Below are 24,320 nucleotides of genomic sequence, written 5' to 3' on the forward strand. Positions count from 1 at the left end.
TTTTTTTTTTTTTTTTTTTTTTTTTTTTTTTTTTTTTTTTTTTTTTTAGTGGCTGTCAATCTCAGCTGCTTCTGACTTCCTGTTTTGGGTCTACCTATCCTTCCTCAGCTACCTGGACTGAAACCAAGACAGATGGGTTTAGGAGGCAGGACTGGGAATCAGTAGAGGCTCAGGAAGCAGGCTGCTGGTCTAGAGGCAGCTTTGGCTTCTAGCCAGTGTTCTTGTTCCTGTCACTCCTTGTGTGCTTCCTCCTGAGTCCTTTGGCATCCCCTAGCCAGCCTCCGCTTCCTGGGCCTCCCTGACTGACACAGCACGCTAAGGTCCAGGGCCTTTATTTCAATCCAAGGTCCCAAGGCTGTTTATGAAGCTCAGACACTTTCCCTTGGACATCCCAGTGTTGTGTGGTTGGCGCTCCAGGCCTTTGTATTGTTTGGTTCCCTCAAAGGTTGGCTCCTCAGGGTTTAATGTGGCCAGCAAAGTGAGGGTATCAGAACAGTCTGGCCACAGTGGGTGGAAGGCCTGGACTGTTGGCATGTCCTATGATGCTGGCCAGAGCTACAGCTGGTGGCACCAGTAATTTTGTTTATTCTTCAGCCCCTGGCAACTCCTGGGCACATTGGATTCCTGTCCCAAAGAACACAGATGCTTCCTCTGAGCCAGCTTGCCCAAACAGCACTCTACCTCAGAGCAGCAGTGGCTGGGAAAGAGGGAGACTTGTTTCTGAGAGCCCCTCCCATGGCTACTCCGTTATCCTCCTCTCCTCTCCAAATCCATTCGTTCTCCCCCTGATGTGCATGAGAGCATGGCTGTCTAGGTGAAGTGTGACTGTGAAGAAGTGGCTTAATGATAAATATTTAAGCGTTTTGCTTCCAGCAGAAGCGGAGCCTCGTTCTAATTCTGCAGGTGGAAAGCGGTTGGGACATCAGGAGGCGGGTGGAATAATGCAGAGTGTGACGAAGCTCAGAGCCCTTAGCAGTGGCACGCAGGCAGTGCCAGCAGCTGTGGTGGGACCTGGAGGGCCTGCTTCCTGCTTCTCTCTCATCCCTTTCATTTTGAAACACCTCAGAGCATTCTGCCAGCCGTTAGCAGAAGCACCTGTATTGACAGTTTCATTGACTTCTGGGAGAAAATAGGGTCTCCCTTTTTTGTGTACTTATTGCACCCAAGGACCTGTAAGAGCCGTGTGTATGGGAGTAATCACGTGCATGGTAATGGAGGCAGATGAGGCTTTCCAATTGTAAGAAAGCTTTAGTTCCAGTTTGTGACTTTGTTGTTGTTTCACATTTATTTATTTATTTATTTGTGTGTGTGTCACCCTGCGCAGCATATTTTTCGTTTACGATGAAGGAATTAAAAGACATAGTCTAACATCAAAAACAGGAACTGTAAAAATACAAGTCAGACTCAGAAACACAGCAGGGAGCTACCTGGGCACTTCTTTCTAGGCTTGGCTGATAGGTCATTTTTGGTCCCAGAGAGTGAATCCAGCAAAGAAGTGGACCAAATAAGAAAGAGATGAGGTCAATGACAAGATGCTTCTCAAGCTAGGAGGCCTCTGTGTGTGCGGCTTAGCAGGCGATTAATTATCTGAAATCAGGGCTGCGGGTGGGGAGGTGTTCAGTGGGCTTGACCTTCAAAGTATGGGACCTGAGTTTGACCCTCAAAACCCATGCAAAAGGGTTAGGCGCCGTGGCGTGTTCTTGTAATCTGAGATGTGGCTCCTCGGATCCCTGAGGTTCACTGGCCGGCCAGCCTGCTCAGCAAGTTCTAGGCCAGCTGAGAGGCCTTGTCTCAAAAAAACAAGGCAGCAGTCTTCTGAGGAATGACACCGGAGGTTGACTGACTGCTGGTCTTCACATGTACATGTATGAATGTGTGCCCGTACCCGTACATAGACACCCAAATATAACAAAAGTGAAGGTAGAGGAAATGGCATAGCACCTGGCAGAAATAGGCACTTGGTATTTCGGCTTCAATTTTGTTGCTAAAAAGGATTAAAAATAATAATAATACTGTGAAAGTGGCATCCTTGAAGGATCCAGAGACAGAGAGGCAGTTGAGGCTGACCTGTGTGAGGTATGTTTTAGTCCCCTCTGGGTCTTCCTAACTCTTGTGCGGCTAACTCCGGCTAGAGTTCATTGGCATGCCTCTTGAGTGTGCGAGTGGCTGCAGGAGCAGCCTTCACTTTCAGGACTCGCTCCGAATGGGGTGCAGCTAGAAGGTGTGTTTATTCAAGTTCAAGTAAGCGGAGGTAGACGAGGTGTGGTCAGGAACTGTGACTGGCTCACCGCTCCCTGTTGGCATAAGGCCAAGGTCCGCTGTATTATGAATTGCCACGGCTGTTTTTTTTTTTTTAAACCCAAGGTCATTCTAGTTCACCCAGCCTGCAGTTGAACAGAATGCTGCAGTCCAGGGACGAACTGACTTGGAGTCATTCCCCAGGTGCCTGCTAAGCAGATCCAGTTCTGTCCACCCTTGGCAGGCGCTCTTGCTGCAGAGCTGGAGGGCACTGAAGCTGAGCTCCTGTCCCAGGGCAGGCTCCCATCCCCACCCTTCCACAGACAGACCACCCTCTTCTTTTTGGCTTTTATTCTCCATCCGCTTTGGATTCTGACTGAAGTAGGTGTTTGTTCTCCCTCCTGTGTAAATGCTGCCCCCGGTTTGCCCTTTTTCCAGGCCTCCAGGAAACGAAGCAGTTGGGCAGGGTGGAGTGATTGGGGATGGAGGATGGGGCCGTCAGACCGAGAGGTGTATGGTGTTGAAACCTAGAGATAATTCGGCTGTGATCCGTAGCGTATGCTGACAATAGAAAGAGTGATATACGACCTTCTCTGTAAGGAGCAGCAGCGTTGTATGTAAAACAGCAGGACAGTTATCAAGATCTCCGTGGAAGGGACAGACTGTAGACAGTCAGAAACTATTTGTCTCATTGTTTTTAAATTATATGTGTGTTTATATGCATATAGAGGTCAGAGGACAACTTCATGGAGTTGGTTCTCTCCTTCCACTTTTATGTGGGCCTAGAGCTTGATCTCGGGGCACCAGGTTTGCTTGGCAAGTGCCTTTACAAGCCCAGTCTGGCTCCAACTTGCTGTCTAGCCCAGGATGACCTTGGTTTCTGCTCCCCCTGCCTCCACCTCCCAAGTGCTGGAATTACAGGTGTGTGCCACCACACCTCCAGCATGGCAGGCAGGCACTCTTCCGGCTGAGCCTCATCCCCAGCTTGGCATCCCTTGAGATCTGACTGTTAAATGGTGTGGCCAGGGAAGGAAGGCAAGGTTTTTCAATGTGGGTTGTGTCGTCATACCGCTGGGGTGCATTACTTTGATTCCTATCAATGTACTCACTGTGGAAAGGATTGACTTTCAGGATCTCATCAAGGAGCTTGGAGCCTTTAGCCAGCCTTTGATGACACTGGGTGGTGTCAAAGTTGGAGGTCTTGTCTCCAGAGGGGTCTGAGGTTACTGATAACTTTAGTCTGTAACATGCATGTTTGATTGAGAACTTCCCAGGTAAAAATTTTTATGCGGTGATACTAACATGGAGACCAAATGGAAGCGCTTTTGTGTGTTCTTGTTTTGGTTTTTTTGAGACAAAGTATCATTCTGTAGCCCACGTGAGCCCTGGAGCTCACTGTGGAAAGCAGGCTGACCTCACACTCAACCCTCCCTCACCAGCCTCTTGAGTGCTGGAATTACCGGCATGGGTCTTCGAGCATCTCAGATGGTTTTTACTAAACTGAAGGAGTACTCAGAATGAAGTTTGTTAAGGAAGATGATGAATTAGACCACCAGAAATAGACATCTGTACAAACATTTTTAAAAAGGCTGCGATTGGGGAAATGTAATGGAAAGACGTGGGGTATAGGCTGAGCAAGTGCTGTGCGGCAGCGTGGAATGGCCTGTCCAGGACTTCAAATGTGAGGGTAAAACACGGAGGTATGAGGTAACACAAGCTGTATGAGTGTCATTGGTCTATCCCTCCCCTATCCATTCCCCATCACCGCCATCTTACAGCTTAACAGTCTTCAAACTGATGAGACTGTGGGTAGTTTGGAGACTGACTCAAAGATAAAAGAATTTGGGGGATGGAACTCGTGGAAAGTAATTTAGAATTCACAATGATTTTTTTTTCTTACATAAAAAGCTCTGGTGTGAAGGTTGGTTCTGGTCCTTAATCCTCACTGGGTTGTGGAATGACGTGCCAGTAGCACATCATTTGGTTGGACACAAGGAGTATTTGCCTGACCGTGAGTCATTAAATGGCAGAATGGATTATTTAGGGAAGGTTTTGGTATACAGAGGAGACTTTCAAAGCAGGCTGTTCTTTGTGTCATTGGAATGGCTTAGGTCTGTCTTCTTAGAGTGTTTTAGCTATGTCCTCTTGGTCCTAGGTGATGGCCAGGTGGGGAAACTGATGACTTCTCAGTGCCCTGCCCTGACCTAGAGGACCCCTTCCCCCCAGGGCCTCCTCTGCAGTTGTCCACATGTCCATACATCCCCAGAGGTGCTTCTTATGCTGTGGACTGAACAGCTCCGCAGCCCTTGTTGCCAGGCTGGAGGCCGGCAGTGACCCTGCCTGCAGACAGGCTGATCTAATCGGAACCCACTCCTCTGTTCTCTCTTTGCAGTATGAGTTTAAAGCCAAGAACATCAAGAAGAAGAAAGTGAGCATCATGGTATCTGTGGATGGTGTGAAAGTGATTCTGAAGAAGAAGAAAAAGGTGAGTGACTCTGAACCAGACACTGGCAAACTAGGCGTGGGCTACATCTAGTTTTCCTTTTAGAACGTTATCTAGTGGTCTCTTCTTTGGCCAGCAGTAATGTTGCTAAAGCCACAACTGGAGCAGAGAGTGAGACAGAGGCCAGTGGCCTAGTGGGACTGTTGTTGCTCAGAATGGGTCTTAATAGCTCATAGCCTGTGGGTCATTTCCCAGCATCCTCATGGTCAACGCCTCATCTCTATTTGAATACCTTTAAGTTTTGTGTGTGTGTGTTGAGACAAGGTCTCACTAGGCAGCCTAGACAGGACTTGAATTTGCAGGCCTCCTGCTTCGGCCTCTGGAGCACGGGGATGACAGGCATGTTGTCTCACCTGGTCTGTCTGAGTCTCCATAGTTGGAAGTAATCCCACATTAAGTGATACACATTGAGCAAACCTCAACTGAAATCCAAACTGCTTCAGAATTTGGAACCGTGGTGGTATCAAGTCAATAGTCCCAAAGTTCTGATGTTGGAGCATTTCTGAGTTCAGATTTTCAGATGGGTCAAGTCTGCATAAATATTCTTTGATTAGTATCCCCTCTCCCAACCCTCTGAAATGTGAAACTTACCAGTGTTAAATGTTTTGGATAGAGATCAACCTGCAGTTAGGGAGTGTTGGGATGCAGACCCAGGACAAGCAGCTGAGGTCCCCATTTAACCAAAGTGGACCCGACCTCCATATTCTCTCAGCATCCTTCAGTCTCTACCTGTTACAGGGCATGGCTGGCATACCCTGCCCTCTGCCCTGAACTTTCCAGTCCAGGGACCGGGCTTCCCCTCCCCCAGAAGCTCTTCCCTCTGTAATCCAGACATTATGAATTTTGGTCTCTCTGTCTGTCTCTCTCTCTCTCACTCTCTGCATTTCCTCTCTCCTCCCTCTCTCTGCCCACTGGCTCTCTCTCTCTCTCTCTCTCTCTCTCTGCTCCCTCCACCCCATGCTGTCTCCTTCTGCATGGTAACTTCACTGACCCCTTTCTGTAATGTCTGTGAACCTGCCCGGGGGCTGCCCCTAATAAACCTGCATTTACACTTTACTTTGCTTTGAATTTGCCCGTTTTACCTACAGAGAATAGTTTTCATCTCTAGTGCTGTGACTTAGATTTGAACCCAGGTTGCTGTAGCCTCAACACAGAGTACTAACCACTAGATAGATCATCATGGCGAGCCACACATTTCATCATCAGAGAATACCTGTAGGGGAGCACATGGGAAGAGACAGCTACCTGGAGTAACACTCAGCCCCACCGCAGGTGCCCTGCAGCCCTCACTTATGTGACCTGTGGCTTTCTGTCAACGGGGACCTCCTTAGTGCGTCCTCTCTACCCCAAATCTCTGCACCTTGTACGTAGCCATGGGAGAGGGTTAGAGTGTCTTCCTCCGAGGAGCTCTTGAGTAAGGGAGTAAGCAAAGGGATTTCTGTTAAGTCTCTGGGATTGGAATTCTGAGTGAGATGGTGTTAGATTGAGTAAGACTTCTTTTCGGAGGGCGTATGGTGGCTGGAACCAGTGCAACCCATGTTCCTGGTTCAGGGAGGCTGGTTTCTGTCATATGTGTTACGTTGCTGTCCTCGGCCTTTCGCATGAGGGGAATTGGTGGCTCAGCACCCTCCACCGATAAAATCATTTGTGGATTTTTCCCAGGTGACAGGACACTTTCACAGCCATTGTCACAAATAGCCCTTTAATCGGTCCCTATGGTCATTTCCTTGGCAGGTGATTTCCTCACAGACTTTTTCTCATCTCTCGCCAGGGGCTGAGTTATTAGTCTTTTAAGCCACAAAATCCGGGGAGCATTGTAGGAAAGGGGGCGGGAAGATTGTAGGAGACTAAGAATGGGGAAGAGTGCCCCAAAGTCTATCTTCTGGATGTGCTGCAGGTGAGAAAGCCATGGACACACTGCAACTTGGCTGCCTGCACACGCTCTACACAAAGACACAACAGGATGTGAAAGTAGGAGGATGTGAAAGGAGGGACAGGTCAACAGGAACAGGAAGGATACAAGAGAGGGTGGTGGGGGCAAATATGATCATAATATATATATGTGTGTGAGAAATTGTCAAAAATAAGAGAAAAGTGTGTAATAAATTTGTTCCTCTGACCTTACAAAGGGATCCAGACTTACAGCTTTGAAGTTATGACCCTCAGGATGCTCAGTAACATTGATCAACTCAAGGTGGTAGGTGTGTAGACTGGACCAATAATTCCTTAATCCACTCTGGAACAGAATTGTCTTCTGGACCATGATCCTGACAAGCATATTATTTCCTATCAGCTTGAGGCAGAGCACAGGAGAAGGCAGATTAGTACAGGGTTGCTGGCTGGACACAGAAGCCGGCCAGTTTTTAAGGTAGGAATGTTGGCTAGACCAGATGTTCACAGTTAGGGGGGTTACAGTTTCTCAAGTCTATTTGACAGTCCTGGCCCATCATGGCTGAAAAACTTACGTTCATCTATGGCTACCACTCCGAAAATCTCTCCCCCCCCCCCCCCTGTGCATATATATTACTTCTCATTAGGGCCTTTAGACAACTTAGTGTGTTTCTGCTATTGTCCACTATGGAGTCTCGTCCTTAATGTATAGTCTTTATTTCCAGTCTCACTTCCGGCCCTGCCTTGTATCGGGTGGCATGTGTGGTGCCAGCTCCGTCATGTATTTAAAGACAGGTTAGATCGCACAATGACAAAGGCAGCAGGAGGCTGGGGTGTTTCCTGGGAGAGAAGCCACCGCTTGTTTCTCTGAGGACATGAAAGCTAAGCTAGAGCAGCATGTCCCTGAGGGAATCCTGGGGACCTGTGACTCACTGTGAAATTGCATGCTTGGTAATCTCTAGCGTTTGCCCTCCTGCCCCAGGAAGGAGGCAGGGTAGCACATCAGGCCTACATCTGACTCTTCCCATGCCAGCTTAAGAAAGAGGAGCCTCCTATCTTGTTTCCTCCGCCCACGCCTGGTGTCCATTTCAGGGCCTGGGCTGTGATGTGGATAATGCCTTTAATCACTGCATGCACATTCTCCCGCCTCTGGCAGATGACTGCGCATTAGCAGCAATCAGCCTTTTTGTCATCTGCTTCCCATGTGACAGTCCTGGTAGCCGAGAGCTCTGCCACCAAGCTCAGGCACATTCTCTCTCTCTCTCTCTCTCTCTCTCTCTCTCTCTCTCTCTTTCTCACGCACACACACACACACAGAGTTGAGAAGGGTGTGACATGCCATAATGTAAATGTTCTGTATTTCTACAAGGAAATGGAACGGTCAGTAAGTGCCAGGAGCGGCCACCGTGGTTAAGGCCCGACCCTCTTGCCAGCTAACCATGGGCAGAGCAGCAGCACAGCTTATGTTCAGCCTGGCATTCCTGCTTAGTTCTCAGTAACTAGCTTGTAAAACGTTGCATAGTTGTTCTCTCTCCTGCAGGAAGCATGTTAGTTTTCACTGGGTCAGCGTGACATGCTGGAAGGAACCCTTGGCAGAGGCAAGAAGACCTGGGTTCTGGTCCTGGCTCCCCCCTTCCTGGCCTTATATTCTGAGCAATTCCTTTTGAGCTTTGAACTATGAAATGAAGAACTGGCATAGGGGGGGATTGCTGTAAATTTTTCAGTTCAGATCTCAGCAGGAGCCATGGAGCCATGCGTTTTAATGCTTCTATATAAATCCAGGTCACCTGTATGTACGCAAGCCTCTGACAACCGATTGGGCTACAGAAAAAGCAGACAGACCTCAGAGGCTACAGGTTGGCCGTATGTTTCCCATAACTGATCAGTGGCAAAGTTCTTCCCACCAGAGGAGACATGTTTTAAAGGGGCCCCTGCCTCCTTGTGAGCTTTATAAGGGCAGGGCTATCTTTGTGAGCTCAGCATTTTCCTGGATGGCCTGACATTTCTAGAATGTTTTCATGAACTGTGGCTCTTGGCTGGCTGAATGAATGAATGTTATTTGTGTATGGTGGTGTCATGAAATCCAGAAAAAATTAGCAGTGGGATATAGCGAAGTCTTCTTTATTTTTATTGTATATGCATTGGTGTTTCCCCTGCATGTATGGCTATGTGAGGGTGTCAGATCCTCTGGAACAGGAGTTATGGATGGCCATGTGGGTGCTGGGAATTGAACCCAGGTCCTCTGGATGAACAGCCAGTGCTCTTAGCCACTGAGCCATCTCTCCAGCCCCATAGTGAAGTCTTAACGTGTTGCTTTGGGTTATCACACTGTTCTTTCTGTCAGTTTAAGAGACTGAGCAGGGACTGGAGAGATTACCAAATTCAGTCCCCAGAACCAGCGGTAAGAAGTTGAGCAAGGGGCTTGAGAGGGCTTCATGGACAAAGAGCTTCCTGTGTAAGCCTAAGGACTGGAGTTCTAGGTCCCTAACACTCGGGTAAAATCCAGACAGGCACCTTGACTGTCTGTAACTCCAGCACTCAGGACACGGAGACAGGGGTCCTGATTCCAGCTGGAATCAGCGAGCTATAATCTCAGTGAAAGAATTGGCCTCAATAAATAGGGGACAAGGGCAGATGCCAACTTTGGGCTTTTATGTTTATATGTATGCGAATGCACACATTCACCCACATACATGCAAAACACGTATGCATGCTCCACCACAAATACAGCTGAGCGTGGCACAATCCCAGCAATGGGGAAATGGAGACAGGTGCATCTCTGGGACTTGCCAGAAGCCAACATAGCCGCCTTGTTGAGCTCCAAGCCAGGAAGAGACCCTGTCTTAAAAACTAAGGTGGACGGCTCCTGTTGATTGAAACAACTGGGTCTGGCTGACATGTATAAGAATGTCACACGCGCGCACATACACATCCACATCCACACTAAAGAAGGATCGGTGTTTAGTAGCAGGATTTGTTCAGGAGGCTCAGATCTTCGTACACATTCCACTAGCACAGGCAGTAGCCAGATACATTACAGCCATGTCATTGGCTGCAAAACCATTTTTGGTTTTGTTAACAAGCATCTAGGAGTGCTCTCTTCCTGAACTGATGCCAGCAGATCATGAATCTTAAGTTGACTTAGTACGCTAAGGTAATTGGCTTTCTTTCATGTCTTCCAATCAGGACATCATTTTCAGTGTTCAAGGAGGCCCAGCTATTTATCTTTTCTGTGTATCTGATCATGGTTATTTATTATAACCCTGGAATCACACTACAGCACTATTTGCTGGGGAGTAGACTCCTCAGATTAACCTTAAACTTCATCCAAGGGATTTTTCTATTAAACAGCTCAGTTCCACATGCTTTTTTTCGGCAAACCACTAACTTTGTTGGGATCCCCTAAGGTGACAGATTATAACAGCTTCAGCATTCTAATGACACATACCACAGATCCACCATGTTCTGGGAACTCTAGGATTGGATCGGTGCGTAGAGGAATTATGGGTATGTGTGTTTGATTTTCACTTTGTTTTGGTTTTGCTCTTTCTCTTTACACCTTTCAAAGTAGATGAAGTAACATGGTAGAGAAGACATATTTTCTTCTCACTACAGACCACACACAGGTGGGGAAAGAGAGATGGGGGGGAGAGTATATATGTTATATGTATATGTATATGTATATGTTTTGTACATGTGCATACACATGCATGGAGGGCAGAGACCAATGCTGAGTGTCTTCTCTCATTCTCCAGCTGATTTTTGGGATACGGTTTCTCACTGATCCTAGAACTCACAGATTCTGCCAGGCCAACCCCCTGCCTGTGCCCTTCAAATGCTAATGTTATAGGCAGCTATTCTCTGGTGCCTTGTATGTGGGTGCTGGGACCCCAGATTCAGGTCCTTCCTGCTTATGGAGCAGGCACTTTGCTGACTGAGCCATCTCTATAGCCTAAATAGAGCAATTTTTCTTTTAAAAAATTATTACATTAGTATGTGTATGTGTATGTTATTTGTCTGCCTGTCTTTTTGACTGTCATCTGTCTAGGAATCCAGAGTCAGGTTCTTATGCTGCCATAGCGTGTTTGACGGTAGCCATTGTCTCAGCCCCAAATTAAGTATCTCTTAAAAGCATTTTTATCACTTTTGTGTGTGAGTATGTGTATGTGTTTGTCAGGCTTGGTGGCAAATGCCTTTACTAGTGGACTGTGTTGCCTGCCCTAAATGGGCCTGAGTTTACTTCTACACTGTGTTACAGCTCTTGGAAAACTGCATTAGAGTTGTTTTGTTGTATTTTGGGTGCTGAAGAGTGAGTCTAGCTCCTCATCCGTGTTAAGCATGCACTGTACCACCGAGCTGTACTTCCATCCCCACAGCAGAGTGATTTATCTGTTTCCCCCCCTGTACATGAGCCTCTGGTGGGAAGGGCACATGTCTTCTCTAACATGTTATTTCATCTGCTTTAGAAGGGGGAAAGACAAGGAGCAAAGTGATGGCAGTAATTATACACTAACATGATAATGGGATCAGCTGCTAATAATAGTGCACGCTGACATTGAGCACCTACACTTTTCTAGTGGTGTTTGATGCACTCCTAATTCCTAAATACTCACATACCCCACAACATGAAGGCCATTCTGATGCTCTGTTGCCCCCACCCCACCTGTTTGTTATTGTTCCAGACCTGGGGATTGAACTCAGGACCTTACATCAAACAGGCAAGCATTCTTCCACTAAACTACATCCTCTGCAAAACACAGTCTTTAACTCCTGTCAAAAGGCCATCACCCCACTAGGAAATTATCTTACTGTCCAAGTGACAGTGTTAACTATGGAAACAAAGAGTTCTTTCTGATCTAACTGTTTTTAAAAAAAAAGATTTACAGAGCTAGAATTTAGGAGGACTTCAAGTTGATTAATGTGGCAAGAGAAGTTGAGGGCTGGCCTACCAGGTCGCTAGTGACAGGGCTAGAGTGTGAGTCCACAACCCAGAGCTAGTACAGTTGTCTTCCCGTTGGGTCCTGTAGGACTTTATTTTCTGCAAGTTTTAAAATAACCACATGAGCAATCCCAAACGCTGTGGGGGCTCACTGGCACCCCTAGTTTTGAAATGTACTGTTCTATAGCCGTACATTACCCTGAGTGTGGGAGACAGCTTTGTTTTCAGTCTAGTAACTGTTCACCTAGAAGCATGGGGAATATGTCAACCAGGGTTTATGTAGCCTAGAGTTTATATAGCCTTGCTAAGCCTTTTATTTTTATTCTAAAATAAGTCACCATTGATGTCTGGCGAGTGAGTAATAACAAACTTCAGGCCTTAGAAGGCACTTACCTACGATCTCCAATGGGGACAGCAGATAAATTTCAGTTTGCATTCCTTCTCTGCTTCTGGGTTTCTAGGAGAGGGGCCTTCAAAGATGCCATACACATTTCTAACATTCAAAATAATTAGACCATGGTGCTAATTATTCTTGACTTTGTTTTCTCTCATTCCAGACCTCACAAAATATTTCCTGGTGTGAGCTTTTGGAATGACAAAAAGGCCATGGCTTTCCATAGAGGATCTGAAGTAAATTCAGCACATAAAGGCACGTGAGGGCTCTGGTGTCATGGCTGTACTTGTCAGCAGTCTCACAGAAGCACTGCAGGCCCTTCGTCACCACTCTCTGTTGAAAGCGAGACCTTCCTGTGGAGAAGTGCAGAGGAAAGGATTTTTATTTCATCACCTGAAGTAACAAAGAGAACAGGGTTTAGGAGCGGAAGATAAGGTGGGCTATTTACAACAGGATGAAAGGGCCTTGGAGGGAAATCACCTGCCCCCTGAGCCTCCCTGTTCAGCTTTAAAGTGGGAGGCCAGTTTTGATATGTAAATGGAAGTGTAATGCAGAAGCTGCCTACTTAAATACATCAGAGGGGCCTGGAGATTTAGCCCAGTCAGTGGAGTAATTTGCCTGTCCTACGTGAAGCCTTGGATGTGATCTCCAGCACCACAGGAACCAGGTGTTGTCCTGCACACCTGTAGTCTTAATATTTTAGGGATAGAGGAGTGAGGATGAGAAGTTTAAGGTCATCCTTAGATCTGTATAAGTTCAAGGCTAGGCTTGGCTACAAGAGATATTGTCTCATAACAAGTCAACAAAAACCAGTGTGTGGGTGTGTGTGGGGGGGTGATTGGAAAGATAGCTCAGCAGTTAGGACCACTTGTTACTCTTTTGGAGGACCCAGGCTCCATTCCCGGCACCCACACGTTGGCTCACAACCATCTGTAACTCCAGTTCCGGGGGATCTGATGCCGTCTTCTAGCTTCTACAATCACTAGGCATGCACGTGGTATACATACGTGTAGACAAAACACTCATACATACAAAATAAATAAATCTAATTTTTTAATTAAAAAAAAAGGCACAATGTTCCTTCCATAACAACTAGGAAATAATCCGAGAATAAAACTCGAGACAGGTGGGGCCTGGAGAGATGGCTCAGTGATGAAGAACAGTGACTGAGCTTTCAGAGGTCCTGAGTTTAATTCCCAGCGTTCACACAGTGGCTCACAACCACCTGTCATGGAATCCGATGCCCTCTTTGGGTGTGCAAACATACGTGCAAACAAAACACCAGTATACATAAACAAATATATAAATCTTAAACAAGATAGAAAGACTTTTTTTAAAAATTGAGACAGGTAATGGTGAGTTCCCCTCTCTTGGTGTTTTTGTTTGTTTGTTTGATCTGCCCCATTAGTCTGAGAAGAGGCTAGTGCCAGGCAAAGGCCTAGAGGGAGAAATGTGATCAGCACCAGGGAAGGCTATGACTGCCAGACGCCCGGGGCCACTTGCTTAGAGTCACTCGGACTGCTGGGCAGCCTCAGAACCAGCAAGTTGTCCTCAGAGGCTTCCCCCTGTTCCTGGGAGGACTATGTTAGTCCCCCTCCTCAGTCCCAGCTATGCATCATCCCTACTTGACACTTTTAATTATTTATTTATTTTTATTTTATGTGCGTTGGTGTTTTGCCTGTATGTCTGTGTGAGGGTGTTGGATCTCATGGGCCTGGAGACAGTTGTGAGCGGCCGTGTGGGTGCTGGGAATTAAGCCCGGGTCCTCTGGAAGAGCAGCAGTGCTCCCTTAACCGCCTAGCCATCGCTCTAGCACCCCTGCTTGATTATCGTGGTGGGCTGCAGCATGCAGCAGCCAGGCACTGAGTTACTGACGCTCTGGACCTGGAACTTATTACCGAATGCTCTGTGCTCACGCCTTCCAGTGTACAGATTTGAGCCTTCCTTTGAGTTGTACTACTTTTAAAACTACTGTGGAAGTTGAGGACAGAGGTACTCACTCACCTTTGATCCTAGTAAGAAGGCAGGCAGATCGATATGAGTCTAAGGGCCAGCCTCGTCTACATAGTGAGTCCCAGGCCAGCCTTTGCTACATACTAAAACCCTGTCTCAAAATAACTAAATAAACAAAATTAGCATAGAAAAATAGGAACTTAAGAAAGAAAGTGTCTAGAGAGGTGGTTAGGCTAATGACCTTGGTCTCAGTGTGCCAGAAAAGGCTCCACAGTGCCCTGGGAGGCAAGCAGGGGACAAGAAATCAAAGGCAGGAGTCATACACCAGAAACTGCAGAATGGGGTGTGGCCAGAGGCTAGGTATTTGCAATGCACCTGCTCCACACTCTTGGCTCACCTCCTTTCCATCATCTTCGCAGAGCTAGTGAGAGGTGAATGTTATGTTCCTGGGAACTAATCAGCCTTGCCTGCCCCACCCCCTTCCGCTGTTCATGCTTGTACTCCCAGAGGGGCCATGTGAGACGTGCCTGGGGTAGAAGGAGGCTGAAGGCAGCCCTGCTGTTCCTCCATGCTATGAAGGACACCTTGTCCCCAGAGAGCTCCCAGAGGGGAGCTGCTACAGGGTTTGAGGCCTGTGCCCCCCTCCTCCATCCTTCCACTCCAATCTAGACTGGGAATGTCTTCATTTCCTGCCTGTCTCAAAGACCACAGCTGGGCCAGGCAGGAGAGTAACAGAACTAAAAATGCCCTCACAGCTACCAAAGAATTGAAGCCCTATTTTCAAGCATTTATGTAAGGAGGAAGGGAGGGACGGAAGGCTGGCTTTGGGTACAGCTTGGAAGTTATGTGGGCTTGCTGAAGATGGAGGAACCAGTTTCCCTATGGTTACTGTTTGGTTATACCTCTGTAGCCTAAGCCTGAAACTAACCTTAATTTATGATCTCATAAAGCCCACTCTTCCTATCTTCATTCTATCATCATCAACATCGTCATCATCAACATTTTGCTTTTTTTTTTTTTTTGTGAAAAGAGTATTTCCATTTGGAAAAGTAAGAAGGAACTGGCTTATCTGTATTGTTGTCTATTTAACTTGACAACACTTGCAATGTAGAGGAGATGAGAGAGCTATCATTTCAAACTAAGAACCTAATACTTCTCCACTCAAGCTGGGGGTGGAGCTCTGTGGTAACATCCTGTAAGAGTCTCTGGGTTCATTCCCTTGTGCTGTGGAAACACACACCCACAGGGTTCTTCAGTTAAGGAGCTGTTGACTTGAGCGGAGCCTCCCCCGGATTAAGCCTTTCCTAACACTGCATGGTTTCTAAATTGTCCCTGGCAGTGGGGTAAGCATGGTTCTAAGAACTGGGAAAGGTTCCTGACTTGCTGACCAGGAGCCACACCTTCCCCTGGTGGGTCCGTTCTTTGGAATGCTATTTGAAAGAGGTGGGAAGGAAAAGCACCCTTCCGTCCTGATGCTCTGGGAGCATTAGTGGCACATGGAAGACACTGGTTCTAAAGAGAAAAACCAAACAACAATAACAACAACAACAACAGCAAAAACACCTGAATTAGCCTTTTAGATTCTTGGATAACCAAAACACTTCGGAGGCTGCACTTCCCCAAAGCCTTTGAGTTGCCTTGATTGCTTCTTGCTCTCTTCATGGGGTTTAATGGAGTTTTTTCAAAAAACAAAAATAACTAGAAGGACATATTGTTCAGGGTTTTTTCTCCCTTCTAAGGCTATGCTCTATGGATGCGGGATAGCTCCTAAAATGAATTTCTGATTTCTATGGACTCTGCCAGCGCTGGCTGATCCCCGTGAAATCCATACAAGATGCCTGGAGCCTGGCCTTGCCATCCTCCTGTCCAAGAATGCCAAAAAAGGGAAATAGTTTCTCTGCACTGTTTTTCCTCCTTATTTTGTCCTTTTAATGAGGGGATTAGTTGCATTCTTTAGAGTTGCAAAGAAGCACCCTCCCAGGTTTGTCTCTGACACTGGAAGGACATTGCTGGGCAGAGAAGAAACACAATCTCATGCCCAATTTTGATCTCAGCACACAGCTCCTTTGGATAGAAATATATGCAGCAGGTCACAGAAACCATCTGCCATTATTGGGGCTCAGAACCTCGAAACCAGAAATTAAGTGGTTGTGGGCGGAGATTTCTTTACGTCTCATCTCTCCCAGACTCAACGCTGAGGAAGCTGGCAACCCAGATATACCATTGGGGGGACATGCAAGCCGCTTTCTAGCCAGAAGGAAAAGGTCAACTTGGCAAAGCAGAGCAGTGTTAAGCAGAACTACTCTTCCAGGCAAATGCTTAGAAAACGAAACTTTTCCAAAGCCTCGCCACTGAGGCCAACCTGGCCAAGGAGAGCCCTGACTCCCCGCACTGCTGGGCTACCATCAGGCACCCTAAGAACACCGTCAGAAAAAGGCGAGAGCCAGACTTGCATCCTGGCCAGCTGGTAATGAGGGTCTCCTCCCTGCACCTCACCTTGTTCCCTCTGTGATGTCAGTGGAGGCCTTTTGGGGCCTGGCTACCATCATTGCCAGGAGTAATGAGACTGAGCTGATATGCAATAATGGATGGAGGACACTTGAAAGTAGGCACAAGCATTCTTGCTTCAGTGAGCAGGTGGGAAGCTGGAACTGCACGCACAGCAGCAACAACAGAAAGTGCCCTTGGGTGTCTGCAGAGGCCAGTGGGAAAGCCACCACTGCTTTCCACTGTTGGGACATGGTTGTGGGATGATAAGGTCCTGGCTTTCAGCTGAAAGTCCCTTCCCATAGAAGGATAAGAAAAATCTTACTTAAAAAAAAAAACAAAAAAAAAACTTTATTATAAAAAACACCATACACTGAAATTAACCAGAGGGCTGTACATCTTGGTGAGCTTCTATACAGCTAAAATAACCACTCTGAAGATGTAAAGATGAGGGAACAATCTCATTCTTGAGCAAAAGACCAAATTACCTTTATGCCAGCTGTGTTAAAGTTACCTGACAAAGACTTTAAAGGGACCGGTCATTAAAATGTCTCTATGAGCAGTCATAAATACTCTTGTTTTTATTTTCACATTGAGATCATGCTTTAGTATATTGTCCAGTCTGGTCTTTAACTCCTGGGGTCAATGGTCTTCCTGCCTCAGTTCCCCTAAGTGCTCAAGATTTTAGGCATGTGGCACCATGTCTTGCTTCTGTCTTTGAATGAATAAAAGAGTAGGAAGTAGAAATATAAGGAATTAATATGAACCAAATGTAAGTCTTAGAACCCAAATATTTGACAGTTGGAGTGAGTGCATAGGAGAACTCAGAAGCAAGTAGTAGGTGCTTTATAAATATTGCTGGTTGGGTTGAAAGTGTAGGAAGAATATATTGTGACTACAGATGTGGCTTGATTAATGTTCATGTCATAAAAAATTCACCACCTCCAAATCAAATCACATTTTAAGGACAAAATTATATATTGCTATTTAACTGGTGCTCATAGTAAACATTCATGTGTTGAAAATAAGCATTCAAGTGTTTGGAGTTTTTTTTTTTTAAGATTTTCTTATTTATTATTTATACAGTATTTTGCCTGGACACCAGAAGCACCAGATCTCATTATAGATGGATCTGAGCCACTATGTGGTTGCTGGGAATTGAACTCAGGACCTTTGGAAGAGCAGCCAGTGCTCTTAACCTCTGAGCCATCACTCCAGCCAGTATTTAGACTTTAAACCCTGGAAAAGTTTATGTTCGTTAGCTGGAGACAAGCTCCAATGGATGCCTGTAGGGTTATGAGGCAACTAATGAATGCGGTAACCCTGATGGGTGCAGAGTGGCGTCATGACTACAACACGGAAGGGGATGAGTTTCTCCATGCTGACCAGACCACAGATTACCTCAAAGAAGTAAGGTTTGAGGAACAAGCGTCATATAGGAAAAACAACAACAAAAATCAACTATGGTAGCAAAAATCTCGAAAAACGTGTCCAGTAAGGGTTGTTTGCAACCCCTGGGACTTAGTGTAAGGAAGTTCTGAACCTGCCGCCTTCATGTATCTGAAAGGATTCTTAAAAAAAAAAAACTTAATGTTTCCCCATTCTGTGCTATTCTTAATAGGCCGTTAGAATGTTAGAGGGTAGTGAGTAAGCCAGTGTGAAAAAGAATCTTTAAACAGTAGTGACAGTTATAACTGAAATTTTGTTGTCTGTAAAGCTGTTGAAATTGATTGATACTGAGTGCTTGTAAACCAGCCTAAATCTACCTCCAGTGTTGGGTTGATGTTACGTCTTCAAGGATTAAGAGTCAACAACTGTGATTACTTGTACAGGATCAAGCCAGCCATATTCCAGGCATGGATGGCACAGAGATTCTTGAAGTTTCCGTCCTTGGCTGAGGGGCTATTGGCACCTGATGGCTGCTAGGAAAGGGAGAATCATGATCCCAAATACGGTTCTACACCTATGCACATATAGACATCACTAGGTGGACTCGGTGGATATAAATAAAAGAACACATTATGTTGGGAGGGAAGAGTAATAGATGGGGGAGAAGTGAAAGGGGGGAAGGGGATAAATTTAATCAAAACACATTACACTTGTGTGTGAAATCCTCAAACAAAAATTTAAAGGAAAAAGTATGTGTGTGAGAGAGAGAAGGGGGGAGAGAGACAGAAAGACGGGGAGAGAGAGAAAGGGAGTGTGTGTGTGTGTGTGTGTGTGTGTGTGTGTGTGTGTGTGTGTGTGTTTGGAAGACAGAAAAAGAGAGAGAGAGAGACAGTCTCTGAGTAAAGCTGCTTGCTTCTTCTGATGTTACCCTCTGGGCCTGAATATGATCTCTGCAGTCTCCTGGAGAGCTTCCAAAACCCCATGTTTTGAGAGTGGCCAGCCACCCTGTGCCTTCTCTTTACAGCTCCACCTTGCTAAAAGGCCTCATTCGTTAATGCAGTGTTTCCCCCTCTCTTGAGTGTTTTTGTTCACGGATGGGTGCAGTCTTCCCCAGTTTCCTGGACAGCACCCTGAATCTGTGACAAAGAACAGCAAGGGGTGGAGCAGGATCCTCTGTCCCTGCACTGGGGACTGAGGCCCAAGGGGAGGTGGTTGGTTGTTGACCTCAGGTGCTGACCTGTTGACCTCCCCCCACCCCCACACTGGGGTGCTGCTCACTTCTTCTGACACTTCAGTTTGAGTTTGCTCACCCCCATTGCTATGCTCATCAGCAGTCTCTTTTGTGGTCACTGGAAGTTGCTCACAGCCAGAATGAATACCCTTTTGTGATTAACTGCACATGCACTAGTAACGTTACCTGACTTACAGGTGAAGTCCCCGTCCCTTCCCAGAGGAGCCTGGGGTGACATTTCACTTGTGTCTGACCGAATCCTGCACACATTTTGAATTTTTACCTTTGCTCCCTTCTCTATTTTATCCTTCCTCTTCCACCCCTCTGGGTTGCTATATGGCCTCTTTTTACCCATCTCTTAATTTCTCTAAGGTTATTTAGAGTCGGCATGTCCTCCCGTGAGGCCTTCTTGGCTTTTACCCATCCTCTATGCCTAGAGAGACACTTTCCTAAAGTGCTTGGAGGAAACTGATCAGACCAGACACATGACATTTTCCACTTGTCCTTTTGAGGCAATCAACTCTGAGCCTCTTCGAGGAAAAAAGCCAGGAGCAAAGTGCATGTGTTTGCATATGCATTAGTAGCACAACGTGTGCCCTGGTCCTGTCCCGAGGACAAGCCTAACTTATTCATTTACAGCTTCTTTTATTGCAGAAAAAGGAGTGGACGTGGGATGAGAACAAGATGCTGGTGATGCAGGATCCTATCTACAGGTAAGAGCCCGATCCAGTGCTCAGAAGGATGCTGAGCCCCAGGGACCCTTGCTGTCTCCTGGAGCCATCTCTCATGCCGGTGGGTGCAGACCAACTTCAATAAAGTACTAATGCCTTTCCCCTCTGAGACCTGATACTTTTGTAAATGTAAATATCTCTAAGATGAAATGTTTTTCTGGTCATGAATTGCCCTGAGGGAGGCTTGAAGGATTTCTCCTTGATATTGAATTCAAATGGCCACATTGCCATGGGAGACCTTTTCAATTTGTGATTTCTTTGCTACTTGAGATTTCATAATTGCATAGATATTGATCATGAGACGTGAGATAACTGAGTTATCTCATCCCCCATACTTTCAATTTCCCAGTGGCTGTCTCTTCTACTCTCCTTCCTCTTTGGAATCTGAACTCAGTGAAGAGGTTTTGACCATGTGAAAAGCAAAATGTCCCAAATGAAACCTACAGTGCAATGTGTGGCCCAAATGCTTACGATCCTCCAAAATTCATCTGTGGAGCTCTTAATCCTCAAGGTCATAGCACTGGGATGGTATTTGGAGGTCATGAGGTCATGAGGGTGAATGTTTGGGATTAGTGCTCTGATAAGAGAGGCCCCAGAGAGCTGTTAGCTTCCTCCTATCACCATATAAGAACAGGGCTTTTGGGTGCCATCTCCGAACTAGAAAACAGACATTTATTAGACACTGAGTCTGCTAATCCCTTGATCTTGGACTGCCCAACCTCTGGAACTGCGTGAAGTAAAATGTTAACGTTACAAGCCGTCCAGCTTATGGCGTGTTATTAAAGCAAATTGAACTGACATACACTCGGAAGTTGCCTTCACAGTTAGATTGGTATGAATCCCATGGAAGTCAGATGTCTGCCACTCATATGTTCTCTCTAGAGAGGAGAAAACTAGTAGTAATAACACACAAAACCTGGGGCTTTCCCCAGAACCGTGCCCTGACCTTGACTTGTGGGCATCATTCTCCTGGTCTGGATTTTGCAGATCAACTCCACCCCTTCTTCCTGTTTTCTCCACTGGGAAAGTAGTCCCAGTGGAGAGTTGGGAGACCCAGAATTAGATTTTTCTATTTGCCTGCCCTCATATTATTGCCATGCATATGGCGATGAAATGGATAATGGTTCTTGAATAGTTATTTTAGTAAGGGAATGCAACTTGTTTGTTTGCTCATTAGCTAATTGATTAATTCATCACCCTTGCTATTAGACTAATAAGGCTCTTTAGGGGAGAAACCATTCCCTTCTCACTTTTGTATGTGTAGTGTCAAGCCTGTGCCTGACCCATATGAGGCACTTAATAAATGTGCAATAGGTGGGTAGATGACTACATTAAATTACTATATGAAAATTAGCATAAGTTATGGTAATTCACAAACCTGGGACAATTGCTTTATACTTGATTGATGAGAAAAGGCTTTGTGAAGTAGATTGACTCAGAAGATATAAATAGACAAACCCCTGCAGTGTGCATTTTGTAAAAAGGAAAACATTATTTTATGTGTGTGTGTGTGTGTGTGTGTGTGTGTGTGTGTGTGTGCGTGCGTGTGTGCGTGTGTGCGTGCGCCAGCACATGGGTGCAGATGCCCATAGAAGCCAAAAGAAGGCATCAGGTCACCTGAAGCTAGGGTAACACTGTCAGACACAGATGCTGCAAACTTGGGGCCTCTGGTAGAACAGCAAGTAGTTTTAACACTGAAGCATCTGGTCAGCCCCCAGGAGGAGGGTTTTGTTTGTTTCTTTGTTTTTGTGGGATTTTTGTTTCTAGTTTGCTTTTGTTGTTGGACCACCATATACAAATTAAAACAAAGATGACCCTTTTGCAGATGCTGCTCATGATTTCTTTTTCTTTTTCTTTTTTTCTTTTTTCTTTTTTTTTTTTTTTTTTTTTTTTGAGACAGACTCTCACTATGCAGCCCTGACTATCCTGACCCACTATCTAGACCAGGGTGGCCCTGAACTCAGAGAGCAACACCTGCCTCTGCCTCCCAAGTGCTTAGATTAAGGGCGTACATACTATGCATAATGATGCCTGGCTTGTTCGTGACTTTGAATTTTGCCTATTCTTGATTGGAAGGACTTTCCCATTTCATATACTCCATTCAAGCTGCTTACTTTTAAAGAGGTTTATTGAGGTAGAGTGACATAAAAATTAGAACTTCTTAAAGGCGAATGATGCAGCAAATTTTGATAAATATGCACATTTGTGAAACCTTCACCTTAGCCAGATAGTAGACACTGTTGTCACTCCCCAGAGTGACCTTGAGCCCTTTTCTACTCCTTGCTCATCCCATCTCCATCTTCTGCTAGCCACCACACTCCACCATTGAATTTTGAGAGGCTTCTAGATAACTCTTCACATTTATGATCAGCAGATCTCTGAGCTTAAGGTCAACCCAGACTACAGAGCAAGTTCTAGGATAGCCAGGGCTGCACAGAGAAACCCTGTCTCAAAAACAAACAAACAAACAAACACCCAGGTAAATATTTTTTTAAAATTGTGGTTTTGAATTTTAACGTTATTTAATTAATTTATTTGGCAGGGCCTCATCACGTAGGCCAGGCTGGCCTCAAACTTGCAACCCCTCCTACCTTGGACTGCCAAGCAGAGAGGCAAGGACCACTATGTCTTATCAAAGTTTCACATTTTGAGTGAAGTCAGATTCATCTAAAACCTTTGACTCAAAAGCTTTCTGTTTTCACCTGCAGGTGTGGGCGTTAAGGGTTTCACGATGATGTGACTGATTGAGTTTGGTTCCCCGTGAGGGATCTGAAATCTTCCCCTCCATTTCCCTCTGTCCACTGCTGTTATATTACCACTACCCATGGCTCCTTTTGTTGGAGATTATTCCTCCTCCACTGAACTGGCTCTGCATCTTTGTTATAAATTAGTCAGTCATGTCTTTATGGCCAGTTTCTATTCTGTTCTGCTAATTATACTGATTTTTGAAGCTGCGTAGTAATGGCCCTCCAACTCTCTTTTATTTCAGAGTTTTCTTTCCATTTGCATAATATATTCTTTCCCATCATCTGTTCACTTTTTGAGGAGGAGGGCATCAAATAAATTTAAAATTTTTAAATGATATTTTCTTTGCCCCAGAACGCTCTTACCCTACCCTCTTTCTCTCTCTCTCTTTCATACACTATTTTTTAAAGTATTAGAATTTTATAGGCTATTTTATATGTTATATTTACTTCCACAGTGTGGAATTTTATGGTTCTTAATAATTATATCATGTTATCATTTATTTATATAACTGACTGTGCCAGCTCTTAGCTGATGGTGTTTTCTAGACTTATAGGAATATTTATAGCAATTGCTTTGAGTTCTGTCTCATGTGTCTTTAGTGTTATTTTTCTTAGCCAAAAATACAGAAACCATTGTTAACTGCAATTTACTTGAACCTGTTTGGGTTTTGAATTTTGAGAATCAGCGTTCAGGGAGGGCCTCAGAATGACTACAGGGAGTATGTGGTAAGGACTTGCTGTGGAATTTAGACTTGCTCAGTTGGATGGGCATTGCAGGTGGAAGGTCAGTGCATCCAAAAACAGCCATGCGCCTGGGCTAGTCTGCTAGATTTCGCCTTTAGAGGGGCAGGGTCCCCAGGAGGCTGCTGGCTCTTCACAGTGATGCTTTTAAGGTTGCAGTAAAGCTTCTGATATAGGACCTGGGTCCACTGCTGTTTGTCAGACTGGACAGTTGTGAAGGAGAGCTGGATACAGGGGCTTACAAAAGCGAGGACGAACTCCAAAAACAATAACTCAGGTACCACGGTGCCTGTCCTTCCTATCACTAAGCACTGATGATCTCTAGAGGAGAACGGCTAAGGTCTCGCTTCCACTGGCCAGATTTCCCACCAGTTTCTCTGATGGGCAACTCCAAAAGGGGGCATTAGAAGGAAGAAAAGCCAGGGACACATAGGACTAGCTTGGCTGAGGTCTCTCAGTAAGAAAGTACACAGTGTAGCCTAGTAGCCGGCTGGCTCTCCCTCCTCCTTTTCTGTTGAGTGCTGATTTAATGAGAACAATTTATTCCAAGTCATACATAAAGCTGTGGAATAAAACACAGATAGGCCTGAAAAATGAAGAATGTGCGGGTTTTTGTTGGATTTTACTTCCATCATGAAGATGCTTATTCTACCTTCTTTAAATGACATAGTTTCTAGGACAAAAATAATTTCAATCATGTGTTTACCTATTTCACACTGTGGTAGCCATGGCCTTTGAACTTTAGCATGGCTGCCTGGGAATCACCTCTCCTACTCTCATTGAACCCTGGCAGAACTGGCATGTTTGACCACATCAGTTCCCTGAGCTGTTTATATTGTTGACTACCAGAGACTGAACTACAAACAACCCCACCCCTTCTTTTTTTAATGCTAGAGGAAGTAAATTCATATGACTGAAAGCCTTCAGAAGGGTACTGGAGTAATTCTCTACCTCTTTAAATGACCAAACTAGGTAGATTTGTTCCCAACTGGTTTCCAGACACTTCTTAGAAATAGCATTATAGTATATATATATATATATATATATATATATATATATATATATATATATATATAT

The 24,320-nt window shown here is 45.4% G+C and overlaps 1 protein-coding gene across 2 annotated transcripts in view; it reads left to right on the plus strand.

Annotated features, from left to right (window-relative positions):
• The window catches only part of CUNH1orf226 (chromosome unknown C1orf226 homolog), a 288,836-nt gene that overhangs the window by 191,177 nt on the left and 73,339 nt on the right, over positions 1-24,320 (plus strand). Inside the window, exons 3-4 of one of the 2 annotated variants that reach the window (XM_055624624.1) lie at positions 4,631-4,723; positions 19,664-19,737. In XM_055624624.1, coding sequence (XP_055480599.1) covers positions 4,631-4,723; positions 19,664-19,737 — 167 coding nt within the window. The remainder of the gene's footprint in view (positions 1-4,630; positions 4,724-19,663; positions 19,738-24,320) is intronic. The other variant, XM_055624625.1, reaches the window with a different exon arrangement.

The sequence above is a fragment of the Psammomys obesus genome, unplaced genomic scaffold, assembly GCF_907164565.1.
Source record: "Psammomys obesus unplaced genomic scaffold, mPsaObe1.curated_primary_1811, whole genome shotgun sequence".
Taxonomy (NCBI): Eukaryota; Metazoa; Chordata; class Mammalia; order Rodentia; family Muridae; genus Psammomys; species Psammomys obesus.